The sequence below is a fragment of the Littorina saxatilis genome, linkage group LG6 (genome assembly GCF_037325665.1).
Source record: "Littorina saxatilis isolate snail1 linkage group LG6, US_GU_Lsax_2.0, whole genome shotgun sequence".
Lineage (NCBI taxonomy): Eukaryota > Metazoa > Mollusca > Gastropoda > Littorinimorpha > Littorinidae > Littorina > Littorina saxatilis.
Window position 1 is genome coordinate 20,423,707 of NC_090250.1, and position 16,961 is coordinate 20,440,667.

General features: G+C 39.5%; 1 protein-coding gene across 1 annotated transcript in view; it reads right to left on the reverse strand.

Moving 5' to 3' along the window:
- Window positions 1-1,885: 1,885 nt before the first annotated feature.
- Window positions 1,886-16,961, reverse strand: part of LOC138968736 (lysosome membrane protein 2-like) — a 42,867-nt gene continuing 27,791 nt past the window's right edge. The window contains exon 13 of the mRNA XM_070341370.1: window positions 1,886-10,191. Coding sequence (XP_070197471.1) covers window positions 10,135-10,191 — 57 coding nt within the window. The 3' untranslated portion in view covers window positions 1,886-10,134. The remainder of the gene's footprint in view (window positions 10,192-16,961) is intronic.

Genomic DNA, 16,961 nt, shown 5'->3' on the forward strand with positions numbered 1-16,961 from the left:
TGTTGATATTTCGCTTCTCGGCCTCGTTGATCTAGTATAAACTCTACACTGAACAAAACAACACCCTTCGATAGTACTGATGAGCGACCTTGTGTACCTTACATTCATGGGGCCAAATTTGTCCAACCAATTTGTTTTTATTTAACTTAGAAATTTGATTCATCCTAATTTTAATGTTTCCTTCTTACTCAAGGGACGTAACCACTCAGTACACGTTTTCGAAGAATTCGATTTTGGGGTTGAAATCTATTAAATTTTACCACCAATTTTCTTCACATGCAAGAAACTGACATGCTTTTCGTCCTTAAATAATTTCACTTCTTAATTTTACCAGGAAACAACATTTCAGTCTTGAGTATATGTCGAGGGGGAAATACGTACACAGGCGAAAGATGAAATCGTGACACATGCATAGACCTATCTAAATATAGGTCCCTGCTGCATGTATACCGTGAGCGCAACACTGGCGCGGGATATCATGCTGTTCACAACCCAACACACGGCACAGTAAACATACATTCCTCCCTTTGTCTCTCTCACCGCCATCCACACAACCCTTGGCCGCATCACTGAACAGTGGAACCCCCCTTTAAGACCCCTCAATTTAAGACTCCCTCCCTTTTAAGACCCTCTTTTCTCAGACTTTCTGTTCATGACCTTTGTACATTTACCTCCATATTAAGACTCCCTATAATTTATTTTAAGACCCGAGAAGATCAACAAGGACTGACCCTCAATGAAGACCAGGCAGAGACTGATCTATCCTAGGGACAGGGTGTGTGTGTGTGGAAGGAGGGGGGGGGGGGGGGTGTGTGGAAGGAAGGGGGGGGGGGGAGAGGACAATTTAGAGCAGCATAGTGAGGTAGGGTAAAATGAGTTTTAAGTTTTGAGCATAAAAAGGTTTCAGATTGTTTGCGGTTTCCAAGGATACCTTAAATAAATGAAGAGAGAGGTGAAAATAATTGTGCATTTAAATTTTTGTTTTTTCTAACAAACCTAAATAATCAGCGAGTCATAGTAATGAGGTAATGAGCAGTATTCGGATGAACAGCCGGCCGACTGTTCACCTGTGGAAAATCTGTTAGTGAAAATTCGATTTTAATGACGACTTTAATGAGCTAACTTATTAACAAATTTGTAAGCTTCCAAGCTGAAATGCAATCCCATAGTCCAGACTGAAACAAAGATTGCTTGACCAAAAGTTCAATCAATTTGATACAAAATGAAGTCACCACAGTCCAGCCTTAACTTTTATGAATTTGCGGATATGATGTCATCAAAGACATGAATCTAAACATTTGGGAAAACACGTTAAAAAAGTCACATGTAAAATTTGGTAAATATTTGTCTGTTATTTTTCATGGAATTGCGCTACACATGCACTTGAGAACATAGAACCTAATTTGCATAAACTGAGTTTCCATAACTTTGAGCAAATTTTCAGAGTAAACATGACATATTGATATATATATTTTGGAGTCAGGGAATAATGGAGACTAAAATGTAATCATTTTGGAATCCGTTCTTAAAATTCTAATTTAATGACATTTTTGAGATTATTAATGAACAAACTCAATAGTCCGGGCTTCGTCAAAGATTGTTTTACCAAAATTTCAATCCATCCGAGTTAAAAAATTATGTCACCACAGTGTGGCCTCAATTTTTGCAGTAAGCCGGATATGACGTCATCAGAGACATTTACTGAAAAAAAGAAAAAAAAGTATTGGGTATTTTCTGGGAAAACTTCCATGTAAAGTTCCATAAAAATCTGTCTGGTGGTTTTCCTTGAATTGCTCCACACATACACACAGACATACACCATGATCTTGTCTCAATTCCTGGTCTTTGTGAAAACATTCAGTCAAAACTTGTAAAAGGTGACAAATAACTTTTTAACAGTTTATTATTTCCAGAGTCTTGTAAAAAAATAAAAATAACAGTACAAAGATTCTGTTGGTGCATCAAGATATTGAAAAGACTTGAAATAGGTAAAGTATTATAAGTATGCAATCGGTAAGGCCAAAAAGAAAAATAGGTGTGGTTACGGTAACATAGCCCAAACAAATAGGGTAGGTAGGTCGGCAATCACTTTTTTTTTTTAAACTTTTTTTTCTAATGTGTACAAATTAAACCTACTTGACAGGGAAATAAGTGTGCGACTCGGGCGCTTTCGCTTTTATTGCGTTTTTTGCACTCGTTTTTTTTTTTTTTTTTGGTGACAAATGTAATAAAAAGTTATAGGATCGGCCCCTAAAAATAGGGTAGGTCGGGTTACCGTAACCACACCTATTTTTTTTTTAGGCCTAAACATGAGTATCTCTTGATAGCTAACAAATGCTTTGGCCTGAAACTTAGAAAAAAATCAGGGCGATTGTTCCCCACATTATCTAGGTGTTTATTGTGCAACAATTACATAGAAAACAATTACCCTGCAGTGGTCCAAATAAGGGCACTTTTAGATTTGCTATTTGGGGTTAGGAATGTTTGCATGAAAATCAACACACACAAAATACAGAAGTTTCCATCTTTTTGTACTGAACCTAAAGGATTGTACAGAAGAACGCTATAAACAAGCCGACAAATTTGATGAAAAAGAAGCAACAAAAACAACAAGTCGCGTAAGGCAAAAATACAACATTTTGTCAAGCTGTTGAACTCACAGAATGAAACTGAACGCAATGCAATTTTTCAGCAAGACCGTATACTCGTAGCATCGTCAGTCCACCGCTCATGGCAAAGGCAGTGCCAGTGAAATTGACAAGAAGAGCGGGGTATAGTAGTTGCGCTGAGAAGGATAGCTCGCTTTTCTGTACCTCTCTTCGTTTTAACTTTCTGAGCGTGTTTTTAATCCAAACATATCATATCTATATGTTTTTGGAATCAGAAACCGACAAGGAATAAGATAAAAGTGTTTATAAATTGATTTCGAAAAATTAATTTTGATCATAATTTTTATATTTTTAATTTTCAGAGCTTGTTTTTAATCCAAATATAACATATTTATATGTTTTTGGAATCAGAAAATGATGAAGAATAAGATGAACGTAAATTTAAATCGTTTTATAAAAAGAATATTTTTTTTACAATTTTCAGATTTTGAATGACCAAAGTCATTAATTAATTTTTAAGCCACCAAGCTGAAATGCAGTACCGAAGTCCGGCCTTCGTCGAAGATTCCTTGGCCAAAATTTCAATCAATTTGATTGAAAAATGAGGGTGTGACAGTGCCGCCTCAACTTTTACAAAAAGCCGGATATGACGTCATCAAAGGTATTTATCGAAAAAAAGAAAAAAACGTCCGGGGATATCATTCCCAGGAACTCTCATGTCAAATTTCATAGAGATCGGTCCAGTAGTTTGGTCTGAATCGCTCTACACACACACCACGACCCTCGTCTCGATTCCCCCTCTATGTTAAAACATTTAGTCAAAACTTGACTAAATGTAAAAACAGAAAAAAACATGCTCCCAAAACAGGATGAAAAATGTGTCATGGAAGATTGCACCAAGATGCTATATTTTAGCAGGTTATAAAAATAAACCTAAAGCTACAAAACAAAAGACATTTTCAACACTTCATTCATCACAACAAAAGGAGGGATACGTACAGTAGCTGGAAATGCAAAGATAAAAAAAAAGGCTGTAACTCACACTGATCATGTTCATTTTCCTCAAAATTGAAATCTGCTCCATTTTGAAGCAGCGAGCGTCGTACAGTACAAACGAAGACACACTTTATTTCAGTCTCAAAAATGCATTGTTGAAGCCTAAAAAGGTTGCATATTCTTACACAACTATGACATCCATAGCCGATTCCTCAATGGCTGTACATGTATATGTATATATAGATAATCAGTTTGTCTGAGCAATCTGCATGTAAAACTTGGGAGTCCAAAGAAAGTGGCCTAGGGTCCCTTACATAATCTGACCTAGAGTCTTGTACAGAAGCTTACCTGGGGCCTCCTGTAGAATCTGACCTAGGGCCTCGTGGAAAATGACCTAGGGCTTCCTATGGAAAGTCATGACTTAGGGTCTCTTGTAGAAACTGACATAGGGCATCTTTAAGGAAACTCATGATCTAGGGTGTCTTATGGAAACAGGCTTGGGGCCTCAAATGGAAACTGACCTAATACTGGCCTAGTTACGTAATAATGGGACCTCTAACAGAAATTGGCCTAGGGTCTGTTATGGAAACTGGCTTCGGTGCAGTCATCCAAACTGCAACATAATTAACTGCCATCCCTTGATAAAGATGCCATTTCAGACATTTTGTTCATAAGATCCAATCATTCAGTCTCCAATTGCTACTCAGACCTTTTCCCTTTCTTGCAATTTTTTGAACCCTAAAAAAAGGATGCAAACCATAAGGTCGCTTAGATGAACGGTAAAGACAGACCTGGGAATTAACCCCTGTTTTGTACTTGGAGTATTCTCAAACAAACTTGGCGTATTTTCAGAAAAATGAGTGTACTTCACACAACATTTGAACATCGTTGATTCAAACATGCTTCGCACGCGTCCTTTGCACCGTTAAGTTTACCAATACATTTAAAACAAATGCTTCTTTTAATGTTTAATGACTAAAGCTGTGATCATTGATCAAAATGCGAGTTTAAAGTTATTCTTAATCATTTGTTTGTTTGCTTAACGCCCAGCCGACCACAAAGGGCCATATCAGGGCGGTGCTGCTTTGACATATATAACGTGCGCCACACACAAGACAGAAGTCGCAGCACAGGCTTCATGTCTCACCCAGTCACATTATTCTGACACCGGACCAACCAGTCCTAGCACTAACCCCATAATGCAAGACGCCAGGCGGAGCAGCCACTAGATTGCCAATTTTAAAGTCTTAAGGTATGACCCGGCCAGGGTTCGAACCCACGACCTCCCGATCACGGGGCGGACGCCTTACCACTAGGCCAACCGTGCCGGTTTCTTAATCATTAAAGTAAACAGTGCCCGAGTAAATAGACAGGAATGACAGAGATGCGCTTAATTGTGAAGAAAAGTAGTCAAGGAACTTTTCTCGTCATATTTTTTTCAACCAACTGTACTGATGGTAATTTAGACAAAATGGCATACAAAAGACGGCGAAATCGTATGGGTTCCCAGGTCTGTAAAGAACAATGACATTGCTCCATGCAAACACACGTAGAAAAACAAAATGATAAAAAGGCAACAATAACAACAACAGAAACAACAGTAACATCTACAAACAACCACTGCTACAAACTTGCTTGCCAGTGTTACATGTAACAAGCTCATCTAACTCATTTGACATTATCTGGTGCATATCACAAACATTCACATGCCATTTTAATCCTACAATCCGAGACAACATAGTTAGGCTGATGGGGTCTATTAATGTCGACCAAAAGAGTGGGATTCCCTGTAGGTGGAGTTCCTGGAGGGGGATTCTCTGTTTACAGGGAATCCCACAGGGTGGAGTTTTTTAATAAAACTTGCAAACCATACTCAAATTTCTAAGAAATATCAAAAAAGATTGAAAAACATCAAATTCTACCGATGTTGCCAAGCATCACGTGACTTTCAGCGATATCAGCGACACGCTACAGGAACTAAATCCTGTGGTATTCCCTGTATACAGGGAATCCCCCTCCAGGAACTCCACCTACAGGGAATCCCACTCTTTTGGTCGACATAGACCCCATCAGCGTTACTTGAAACAAAAAATCATAACAGAAATAGCATGACCCATAAACTAGACTTTGACCTATCCATGACACCGCATTTTTAATTGCAATATTAACACACACTGTATGTGGAGAGTCAAGAGAGCTGATGAATGGGGTGTTCTATCTTGCTTTGAAACATATGTTAGATCTTGCTTCAAATATAATAATATAAAGGTGTTTTGCGACTTAAATTTCAATTCCATGCTGACATTAGACCCACATACTATGATACAGACACTGGAATCTTGATTTTCCTCAACATTCAACAGCAAAACAAGCTGCAGTTATACATTTAAATGTTTGTTTGTTTGTTTGTTTATTTGTTGCTTAACGTCCAGCCGACTACGCAGAGCCATATCAGGACGAGGAAGGGGGGGGATGAAGGGGGCCACTTGTCAAGCGATTCCTGTTTACAAATGCACTAACCCATTACTTGTGTCCCAGCAGGCTTTAGTAAAACTAAATTAATACCTACTGGAAGATTACCAGTTTCCAGTATGTTAAAATAGGCTTAACCTATCTACTGCTGGACTTACATCAGAACACTAACAGATTAAACTATACATGAATCGCGAGACAAGCGGCAAGAGAAGAGATTTTTGGAAAAAATACAGGTGAATGAGCAAGAAGGCAGAAAAAAGAAAAGAATTCATGAAGAAAAAGAGAGCATGACAGGAAAGAGGAACCAAAAATCTACCTAACAGCAAACTAGAAAGCTCCTGCGGTTCCAAAAACAGGAGGGGCCTTTAATTTCATAACCGCAGTGCCCCACTGCGGGAATACATTTAAATGCCTGATATCTGAAATGTTGTACCTTCAAGTTAAACTATTTTGCTACACTACACTCATTGAAATACAGAAAAAGATAGTACAAGAATTGCTAATAGAAATATTCCTCAAAGTGTACATATATACATGTATATATATATATCACTTGCAGTTAGAAAAAAATGATATAATAACACATCTGTTCATAATCAACAAGAAGAGCAAACGCTCGATCGAGTCACTTTCGCAGTTCTGAATATTATATGAGGCATCAGATGGACAGGAAGAAATTGCTATTCACAACACAATGAGTCACGTTCACATAAAATTTGAGCCCGGTCACTTTTATAGTTTCCGAGAAAAGCCCAACGTTAAGTTGTGTGTTGCCGAACAGAAAAGGCTAGTTATCTCCCTTGTTTTTCTGATAACGTTCGTAAAAGGCTACAGATGTAAATACTTTGATGTAAAGAATAATCCTACAAAGTTTCAATCACATCCGATGAACTTTGTCAAAGATATAAAATGTCTAATTTTTCCTTTGACGCTGACCTGTGACCTTGAAAAAGGTCAAAGGTCAACGAAACCATCGTTAAAGTGTAGAGGTCATTGGAGGTCACGACTAAACAAAATATGAGCCCGATCGCTTTGATAGTTTCCGAGAAAAGATATAAAATGACTAATTTTTCCTTTGACGCTGACCTGTGACCTTGAAAAAGGTCAAAGGTCAACGAAACCATCGTGAAAGTGTAGAGGTCATTGGAGGTCACGACTAAACAAAATATGAGCCCGATCGCTTTGATAGTTTCCGAGAAAAGTCCAACGTCCGGCCGGCCGGACAGACTAACACTGACCGATTACATAGAGTCACTTTTTCTCAAGTGACTCAAAAAACAAGAAAGGTAAGTTGTTATTGAAAAAAATACGTTACAGTCACAAATATAACATCACATCTGTTCATAATCATCAAAAGCAAATAATTTACATAGTTAGTTTAGTAATCTCTGCACTTTTGCTTTATCAATATCCCATGTACACCAAAAAAAAAAATTAACACTCATAACCAAGTTATAATGATCAGATAAATCAATTACAAATCAAGTAAAACAGGGTTAATTCCTGAGAGAAAGAAGAAGGCAAACAATTGGCGAATAAGACAACAAACAGCCTTTTATGAAAAAAACAAAACCCAACATGTACACTGCACCTGCAGAAGAAAGTACAGATAGTTGTAATATGCAAAGAATGTTGGTGCCTTCTATAAATCTCCGGAAATGTGAAAAGTATATAGATTCATGACCAGTGAAATATTGCATAATTCCCCCAAGACTAACAGAGCAGTCCATGCTTTTTTCTTAAAGAGCATCATGGTTACAATGCCACAAGCGAAGAAAGAAGAGGGTTGGTGGTGGGTGGGTGGGTTCCATTTTTGTGTAACTTTTTTTTGTCCCTTGTACATTTTTGAAAGAAATGCCAGTACCTTCACACTCTCTCTCTCTCTCCTTCATGTTTTGATTGATCTTTAATTACTGTCTATTTGACAGCTACATCATCTATATTATACTCTCTATAAACACATGTTTCTTCTTTTACAAAACAACACACACACACACACATACGCACACACACTTTTTGCTTGATCGACTTCTGATCGCTGTTGTCTGATGTTCACAGCACTTCCTTTCTTTTTCTTGTTAGGCTATCCCTACTCCCTTGAACACAGAATCACTGTGAAAAAATTGTAAACGGAAATCATGTTGACAGTGTAGCTGATCAAGGATACAGTGGAACCTCCTTTCAAGACCTTATTTTTTCCGATTTAAAAAAAAATTTACCTTCATTTTTAATGCTTACCTCCCTTTTAAAAAACTTTCTTTCTTTATTTAGTGTTTAACGTCGTTTTCAACCACGAAGGGTTATATCGCGACGGGGAAAGATGGGATAGAGCCACTTGTCAATTGTTTCTTGTTCACAAAAGCACTAATCAAAAATTTGCTCCAGGGGCCTGCAACGTAGTACAATATATTACCTTACTGGGAGAATGCAAGTTTCCAGTACAAAGGACTTAACATTTCTTACATACTGCTTGACTAAAATCTTTACAAACATTGATTCTATTCTATACAAGAAACACTTAACAAGGGTAAAAGGAGAAACAAAATCCGTTAGTCGCCTCTTACGACATGCTGGGGATCGCATCAGGTAAATTCTTCCCCCTAACCCGCGGGGGTTTAAAAAAAACCCAAAAAAACCTCTCTCCTAAGATTTCTTGAGGTCTTAAAAAAAGGGGGGTCCACGGAAATAGTGCAGTCATCAGATGGTGCAGTTATCAGATGGTGCAGTTATCAGATGGTGCAGTTATCAAATAGTGCAGTCATCAGATGGTGCAGTTATCAAATAGTGCAGTCATCAGATGGTGCAGTTATCAGATGGTGCAGTTATCAGATGGTGCAGTTATCAAATAGTGCAGTCATCAGATGGTGCAGTTATCAAATAGTGCAGTCATCAGATGGTGCAGTTATCAGATGGTGCAGTTATCAGATGGTGCAGTTATCAAATAGTGCAGTCATCAGATGGTGCAGTTATCAGATGGTGCAGTTATCAAATAGTGCAGTTATCAGATGGAAGACAGGACTTCCACCATCAGACAATCTAACATGCCAAGAAAACTACCCAGCGATCAAGCTGTTAAGCTGAAGGCACATATGGGTGTAGCTGTCACAGAATCATTATCACAGAAAGAAGTTAGGCCCCCCCTCAAAAAAAAGTCTGTTTACGGTATCCGGACTGACCCTATTTTTTCGCGCGACCCTAGACTTTTATTTTTGCATATGGGGGGGGGGGAGTCTTTGTTTTTTGGCAAAATAACTTAAAAATATGTTTTTTGGGAGAAAAAAAAGAAAACAAGAAGAGCAAACGCTCGATCGAGTCACTTTCGCAGTTCTGAATATTATATGAGGCATCAGATGGACAGGAAGAAATTGCTATTCACAACACAATGAGTCACGTTCACATAAAATTTGAGCCCGGTCACTTTTATAGTTTCCGAGAAAAGCCCAACGTTAAGTTGTGTGTTGCCGAACAGAAAAGGCTAGTTATCTCCCTTGTTTTTCTGATAACGTTCGTAAAAGGCTACAGATGTAAATACTTTGATGTAAAGAATAATCCTACAAAGTTTCAATCACATCCGATGAACTTTGTCAAAGATATAAAATGTCTAATTTTTCCTTTGACGCTGACCTGTGACCTTGAAAAAGGTCAAAGGTCAACGAAACCATCGTTAAAGTGTAGAGGTCATTGGAGGTCACGACTAAACAAAATATGAGCCCGATCGCTTTGATAGTTTCCGAGAAAAGTCCAACGTTAAGGTGGTGTCTACGGACGGCCGGCCGGCCGGCTGGCCGGCCGGACAGACTAACACTGACCGATTACATAGTCACTTTTTCTCAAGTGACTCAAAAAAAGAAAATCCCGACCTACCGACCCTATTTTTTTTGCCTATGTTACCGTAAACAGACTTTTTTTTGTGTGTTTTTGCCTTAGCAAGCTGAATGAAGAATCATGATCAAGCAATCGACTCAGTGAGCTGGAGACAGGATGAAAGTGTCAGGCTATCCGAGGATCATGATGAAGTTATTCATCTCAAGCCGGAATGGCAGCCATCATGCTATCAGGCTGAAGGCAGGATTGGAGTGGTTTCTCCCATGGACTGCATCTCTCTGTCCTTCTGCAGAAAAACAACACTATACCATGTACTGTCGGTTTGGGCAGTAACAGAGTAGAAACTTAAAATTATGATAATGCTCTGAGTGTTGTCTTTACATATATGATAAACAAATGTCTGGCCGAACCAAGCAACTGCGATAGCAACCAACTGGTCACAGAAACCAAACTAAGGATAAGATAAGGATAAGATTTAATCATGATAGTCCGGTGAGGTTACCATCATGGACAATCGGGTTGCTTTCTCTCTGTGGAGGCGCTACCCAATTTTACATTTAGTCAAGTTTTGACTAAATTTTTTAACATAGTCGGGGAATCGAACCAGACGAGGGTCGAGGTGAATGTGTGTGTGTGTGTGTGTGTGTGTGTGTGTGTGTGTGTGTGTGTGTGTGTGTGTGTGTGTGTGTGTGTGTGTGTGTGTAGAGCGATACAGAGAAAACTACTGGATTGATCTTCATGAAATTTCACATGAGAGTTCCTGGGTATGATATCCCCGGACTTTTAAAAAATTTTTGTGATAAATGTCTTTGATAACATCATATCCGGCTTTTTGTGAAAGTTAAGGCCGCACTGTCCACCCTCAATTCTCAATCAAATTGATTGCAATTTTGGTCAAGCAATCTTTGACGAAGCCCGGACTATGGGATTGAATTTCAGTTCCGCAGAGTAAAAATTAGCTAATTAGTTTGCTCAAATTAAAATTAGTTAATTAGTTGTCATTAAAATCAAATTTTCAATAACAGATTCAAAAATGATTGCATCGTACTCAGCAATTTCTCCTGATTTCAAAAACATATACAGTAGAACTCCCCCTTAGCGACCCCCCTGTTTACGACCACCCTCTTTTTACGACCGATTTTGCTATGTACCACGGATGCATTCAGTACTATATAATGAACCCCCAGTGAAGGACTCACCCCAAAACGCGACTTACGACCGAGCTTTTGGGGATGAATTACGACTTTCGCGCATTTGTAGTCGAGCAGTCAAAAACAATACATGGCGGCTCTTGTTCCTCACAAAGTATCGCGAGACGAAAAAAACACTAAATCTCGCGCACGATAGAATCCGCGGCGACTTCCTTAGGAGTCGGGAAGACGCAAATCCTGTGTATCGTCAAGGATAATGACACAAAACGCGACTTACGACCGAGCTTTTTGGGATGATTTACGACTTTTGCGCATATTTCGAGCAGACGAAAACACAACATGGCGGCTCTCGCTCCTCCAACTATCGCGAGAAGAAATAAAAACGAAATCTCGCGCGCGCGAGATCCTGATACATCCGGGTTTTTTTCTGCACGCTATCTTGTCACGACCACTGTCTTGTTGACAAACGAAGATTCGCGAAAGAAAAAGAAAAGCGCCGACTCTTGAGTAGAGCTCTAGAGAGCTAATAAAGTAACCGCTAATCGAGCGAAGTGGCAATCCGCGGCGACTTCCTTGGGAGTCGGGAATACGAAAATCCTGTGTGTCGTCAAGGATAATGACTCGGTGTTATCTAGATGGTGAGAAGGATAGTGAAGCGAAAGTACGCAAAGAGAGGAGCCTGTACGAAGACCTCAACGATCGTGGTCAAGTTTAGCGATGCAAGGCGACGAATCATTCATATGAGCGGAAAGATGATTCGGGAGAAAAGTCGTTATGCTTTCTATCGAGTTAGGACATTCGGATTTTACTGGTTGCGCCACAATGTCAAATGTGCTTCACTCAGCGGGGAGCGAGCATTACACCATGAGTAAATTTTCTTTGAAATTTGAGTTCAAGTTGTTCTGCTGTAATGTGTTTGTGTGTGTGTGTGTGTAGTCCAAAAGTGACAAATGGGTTCTTTTTGTTGTAAACACTCGACACAAATGGGTTTACGAAAAAAAGTGGGTTCATTTTGATAAACCCACTTTTTTTCCATGGTGCAAACAGCGGGAAATGACCCCAAAATGTCACTCCACAAATATCTCGGAAACACTTTTTTTGACGGAAAGAATGTCATAATCTTGAATATGGCATTCTTTCCGTCCTCTATAGGCTACGAAATAGGTCAATTTTTCTGCCTTTTTTAGTGTAAAATTCGTCCATGCCGGAGCGGATACTGCACTCAGTGCGGTTGTAGTGCAAGTGCACTAGAAAGGCACTGCGCGCAGTGCCGTTGTAGTGCAAGTGCACTACAAACGCAGTGTGATGTGAGGAACCCACTTTGACGGTTAGGAAGGAATGTGTGTGTGTGTGTTTTGATATGACAGTAAACTGCAACTGTGTGTTTGTGTGTAAACATGACAGTACATACACTGCAACCAAATTCATGACCGACCAGCCAAAAACTCAAACCCCCCTTTTAAGACCCCCCCTTTTTACGACCTAATTTTCAAGGTTTTTCCAAAGTCGTAAACAGGGGGTTCTCCTGTACACGTCATGTTTACTGTAAAAGTGTGCTCAGAATTTAAAAAAAATAGGCTAAAGTAAGTACTGCGTTCTCGCGCTGCGCGGAGACGAGCATGACCCGTCTCGGTTTTTGGCTCACGTAAGTGTAGCCTATGCGATGCTAACTTTTGTCTGTCTGTGCGTGCGTGCGTGTGTGTATGTCTGTGGTAGAAACTTTAACATTTTTGGCTAAACACCGAAATACTCATTTCACGTGGTTAATTTTCAAGCACCATCTTCAAATTATTGAAGCAATGATCAACATTGTGTGGGCATGTGTGTAGTTAAAGCGTGTATCTGTTACAGTCAAAACGGGAAATCAGTCATTACGGGTAATGACTGAAACTTTTAGTCATTTCCGGAAATGACGGTTTTGATCAGTCATTACTGGAAATGCCTAAAATCTTTAGTCATTACCCGTAAATGACTAAAAATATGCTCTAGACATTACCAGTAATGACTGAACATGAACTAAATGTTCTGAGATGAATCCCATTATTACAAAAATTGTGAGTCATCATAGTTTGCTCCCCCACAATCATCTAATTTTTATCCAATTATGCATGATATTGTGTTTCCATACAATATTTAACATAAGTCAATATTAAACTTAGTAATAATTCAAAAATCAAGCAAAAACACATTAAATTTATTTGGTTGTAAAGGCTATATAAAACACACAGAGTGGTAGACACGAAGGTTGCACCCGTGTGTGCGAAAGCCAATTGCTATAAAACGCGCACTAAATGCGTGTACTTCTCAGATCGGCCAATAGAAATGCTATATAGAACGCACTCCCTTCGCCATAAAGCGCTCAAACCCCGAACCGCATAATCTCTCAATCTATTCGCAACTCTGATGTTAAACATTTGTCAATCTTTTATTTCAAATACACATTAGATAAAATGAACAGAAATTTGGAATAAAGAAAAGATAAAATGAACAGAAATTTAAAGAAAATGGAATTATATCTCTCTCTGTCTTTGTCTGTGTCTCTCTCTGTCTGTGCCTCTCTCTCTCTCTCTTTGTCTCTCTCTCTCTGCCTGTCTGTCTGTCTCTCTCTCTGTCTCTCTCTCTGTCTCTGTCTCTCTCTCTCTCTCTCTCTCTCTCTTTCTCTCTCCCTCCCCCTGTCAATACCCCTTGCAACTAAACCGTCTTGAACACACACTTTGACGCTGTAATGACAAATACACATTCGATAAATTGAACAGAAATCTGGAGTAAAATAGAATAAATCAATGGAAAATTGAAGTAAATGACACACACACACACACACACACACACACACACACACACACACACACACACACACACACACACACACACACACACACACACACACACACACACACACACACACACACACACAGACACACACACACATACTGGCTGTGTTGATCTACAAACTCTTTCTGTGCTTCAGCGAGTGTGATCGTGAATCATAATTGTGGAAAAAATTCTACAGTTAACAAGAGTTCACATAATGTGTATTGGTAATCGACAGAAAGCCGAGTAAGCTAGTATTCACATTCCGCATTTTCTTGACTAGGCAGTCATTTCCGGAAATGACGGTTTTGATCAGTCATTACTGGAAATGCCTAAAATCTTTAGTCATTACCCGTAAATGACTAAAAATATGCTCTAGACATTACCAGTAATGACTGAACATGACTAGCAGTCAGGCAATAAGGGTAAAAAATATTCACAAAGTTTAGTCATTTACGGGTAATGCCTAAAGATTTTAGGCAATTCCAGTAATGACTGATCAAATCAGTCATTTCCGGAAATGACTAAAACTTTTAGTCATTACCCGTAATGACTGATTTCCCGTTTTGACTGTAACATATCCAAAGAAAACGGGTGGTGGGGGGTTTTGAAGGGGTACAAGCAGTTGACTGGTTTGTGTCGTGTTTGGTATGTAGACGGCAGGTCAGGTGTCAAGATCAGGTCAGGGGTCGCGCGAAGGATTGTGGTCCAGTTCTCACCTCGCCGATTCGCCGGGGAAGACGATTTCATGTTGTTCGGTTTCTAAGCTCCAGAAAAGTAAATAAAGAAGATACCAAAGGGAGATTTCCTACAATTTGATCTGCACAGCGTGTTTCCAATGTCCAAGCTGTCGAAAGCGCGGCAGTCAGTGTCGATCTTGCAGCCGTATCCCGGTAAGTTCAGAGACAGATCTAGTGTCTTCCACTCTGATAACGTGTCACCTACTGTTAATCCGTTTTGTTTTAATTTCTTTTTATTTCAGCAGACACGGATGTCAAACACAGTGCTAGGCAGTCACCTCTAGTGAAATGAGTTGATCTAAAGTCAGACCTGTTTACCCCCCCAAATGAAAATCAGGAATGCAGCTGGTACTTTTCCGTAATTTGAGGCATCTTTGAGTAATCTTTTTTTATCAACCATAAACCAGCTCGAAAACGATTAAACGACACGTTTATTCGCGCGCTACCATGCAAAACAAGTACAAAATTGATAACCATGTTTAACAGTATTGTACTACACACACAGAAGCTCGATGACACACACACACAAACACTGACACGACACCTGATATATAATATGCAAGTTAACTAAGACAAGTTTACTTTATCTAAAAAAACAAAACCCCACAGTAGGAGCAAGAGAGCTAGAGGGGGGGGGGGGGGGGGGTACAACCTGGGGTCCAGGGGTTGGGGGGGTCTGGCTGAAGAATTTTAGCTATTTTATTAACAATTTGTAGCTTGTCCTTGATTTTAAACATGATAAATTGGTGTCAGCAGCCACTCATTATTTCTTTTAAAGTTAGTATTAAATAATGGCAATTTATCTTCATTGATATCTGCTCCCGACAACAACAATTTCACAGACAGAAAATGTCTTTAGTTTTTTTTCCCACAGACTGAATTTTTTTTTTTTTGCATTTTTGACAGCAAGGGGAGGGGGGGGGGGGTCCGGAACCCCTGTAACATCCCCCACCCCCACCCCTCCGCCCTTGGACTAGTTACAGTCACTTGAAGATGCATGACTGTGAACAAAACCACCTTACATTCTGTCACATCAGACGTCCTGCATTAAAACCAGTCATGATAACTCTCTCCAGAAGCTACCTTTAATTTTAGAGGACCGATTCGTTTATTTCATTTAAACATTATTTTTGTTGTAAGTTTTTTTATTTAAAGAACTGTGATCTTTGCTATATTGGAGAAATATTATTGGAGATCAGTTTTAGGCTCAGAAAGACTTGAATTTCGGCAACAGCCAAGTAACTGATGAGCGCGCCCATAGACCTACATCTGTCTCTGGCGCGACTGACCGTAGTGAGAGATCGGTTCGCAGGTCTGAGAGATTCTGTGGAAGTAGAGACCTAGGTCAAATAAAGTCGATGCGAAGCAGGCTCATGTTTTGCCAAACATAATTTCGTGTTTTTGTTTGTTTCCATGTTCATTTGTGTACTGCATTTTGTTAAAACTAACTGCGTCTAACCTCGGGACACGTGCCGCGACGTGACTCGTAACTGACTAGCTTTGTTGTTGCACTCATCTCAAGTTGATCACCAAAATGAATGTGGTTCGCTCTTCTTAAACTTCACCAGACACCGCCACTTGACTTAATAGTTTTGCCGATATTTCTGTACAACTTTCGCTTTTTTGGTTGGCATTTCGTCCCCACAGAGATCGGCCTTATATTACCCTTCGGACCAATGTCGATCTCAAATCCGCGGAATCCGACAAATACCTTGCTATGCACATGCGCAGAAAAGGCTGTTTCGGTCAGCCTTGAAATCACAGTCCTGGTGACTACCACAATTTCGACTTCGAATTTTCACGCACGAAAAAGGTTCTCTCGACCGGAATTTCCGGAATTTTCGGTAGTATTCCGTAATACCGGAATTTAGACCCCAAATCCGTAATAATTCCGGACAATCCGGGAGGGTAAACAGGTCTGTAAAGTGCCTGTATTGTTTGGATGTCTTTGCTCGTGGTTCGATTTATGTGAATTTCAAGACTTGCAGTAGAGTCTCAAGTTAAGTTAAAGTTTACTCTGCCCGAAAAAAACTGTCCACCATTTACTTGAACATGCAGATATAAGGAAACGGAATGAATTTGTTCTCAAAGTCAAAATGATCACGATTTTTTCCTCAGATTCAAAACATGCACTGTCATGGTTTTGTCTGTACAATTTAGTAAGTCTTAAGTACTTTGCAACAACTTCCTTGAACGTGAAAGACAGTTTTTGAATGCTAGATCTGTATCGCGTTTCATTCCAGACTCGATCCTCTCTTTGATTGTAGATCTACTGTTTGCTGTTTACGCACTATCATATGATTCGCTATGTAACGTTTGGTAAGCTTACCTTGCAACAGCTTTCTTGTCTTTGT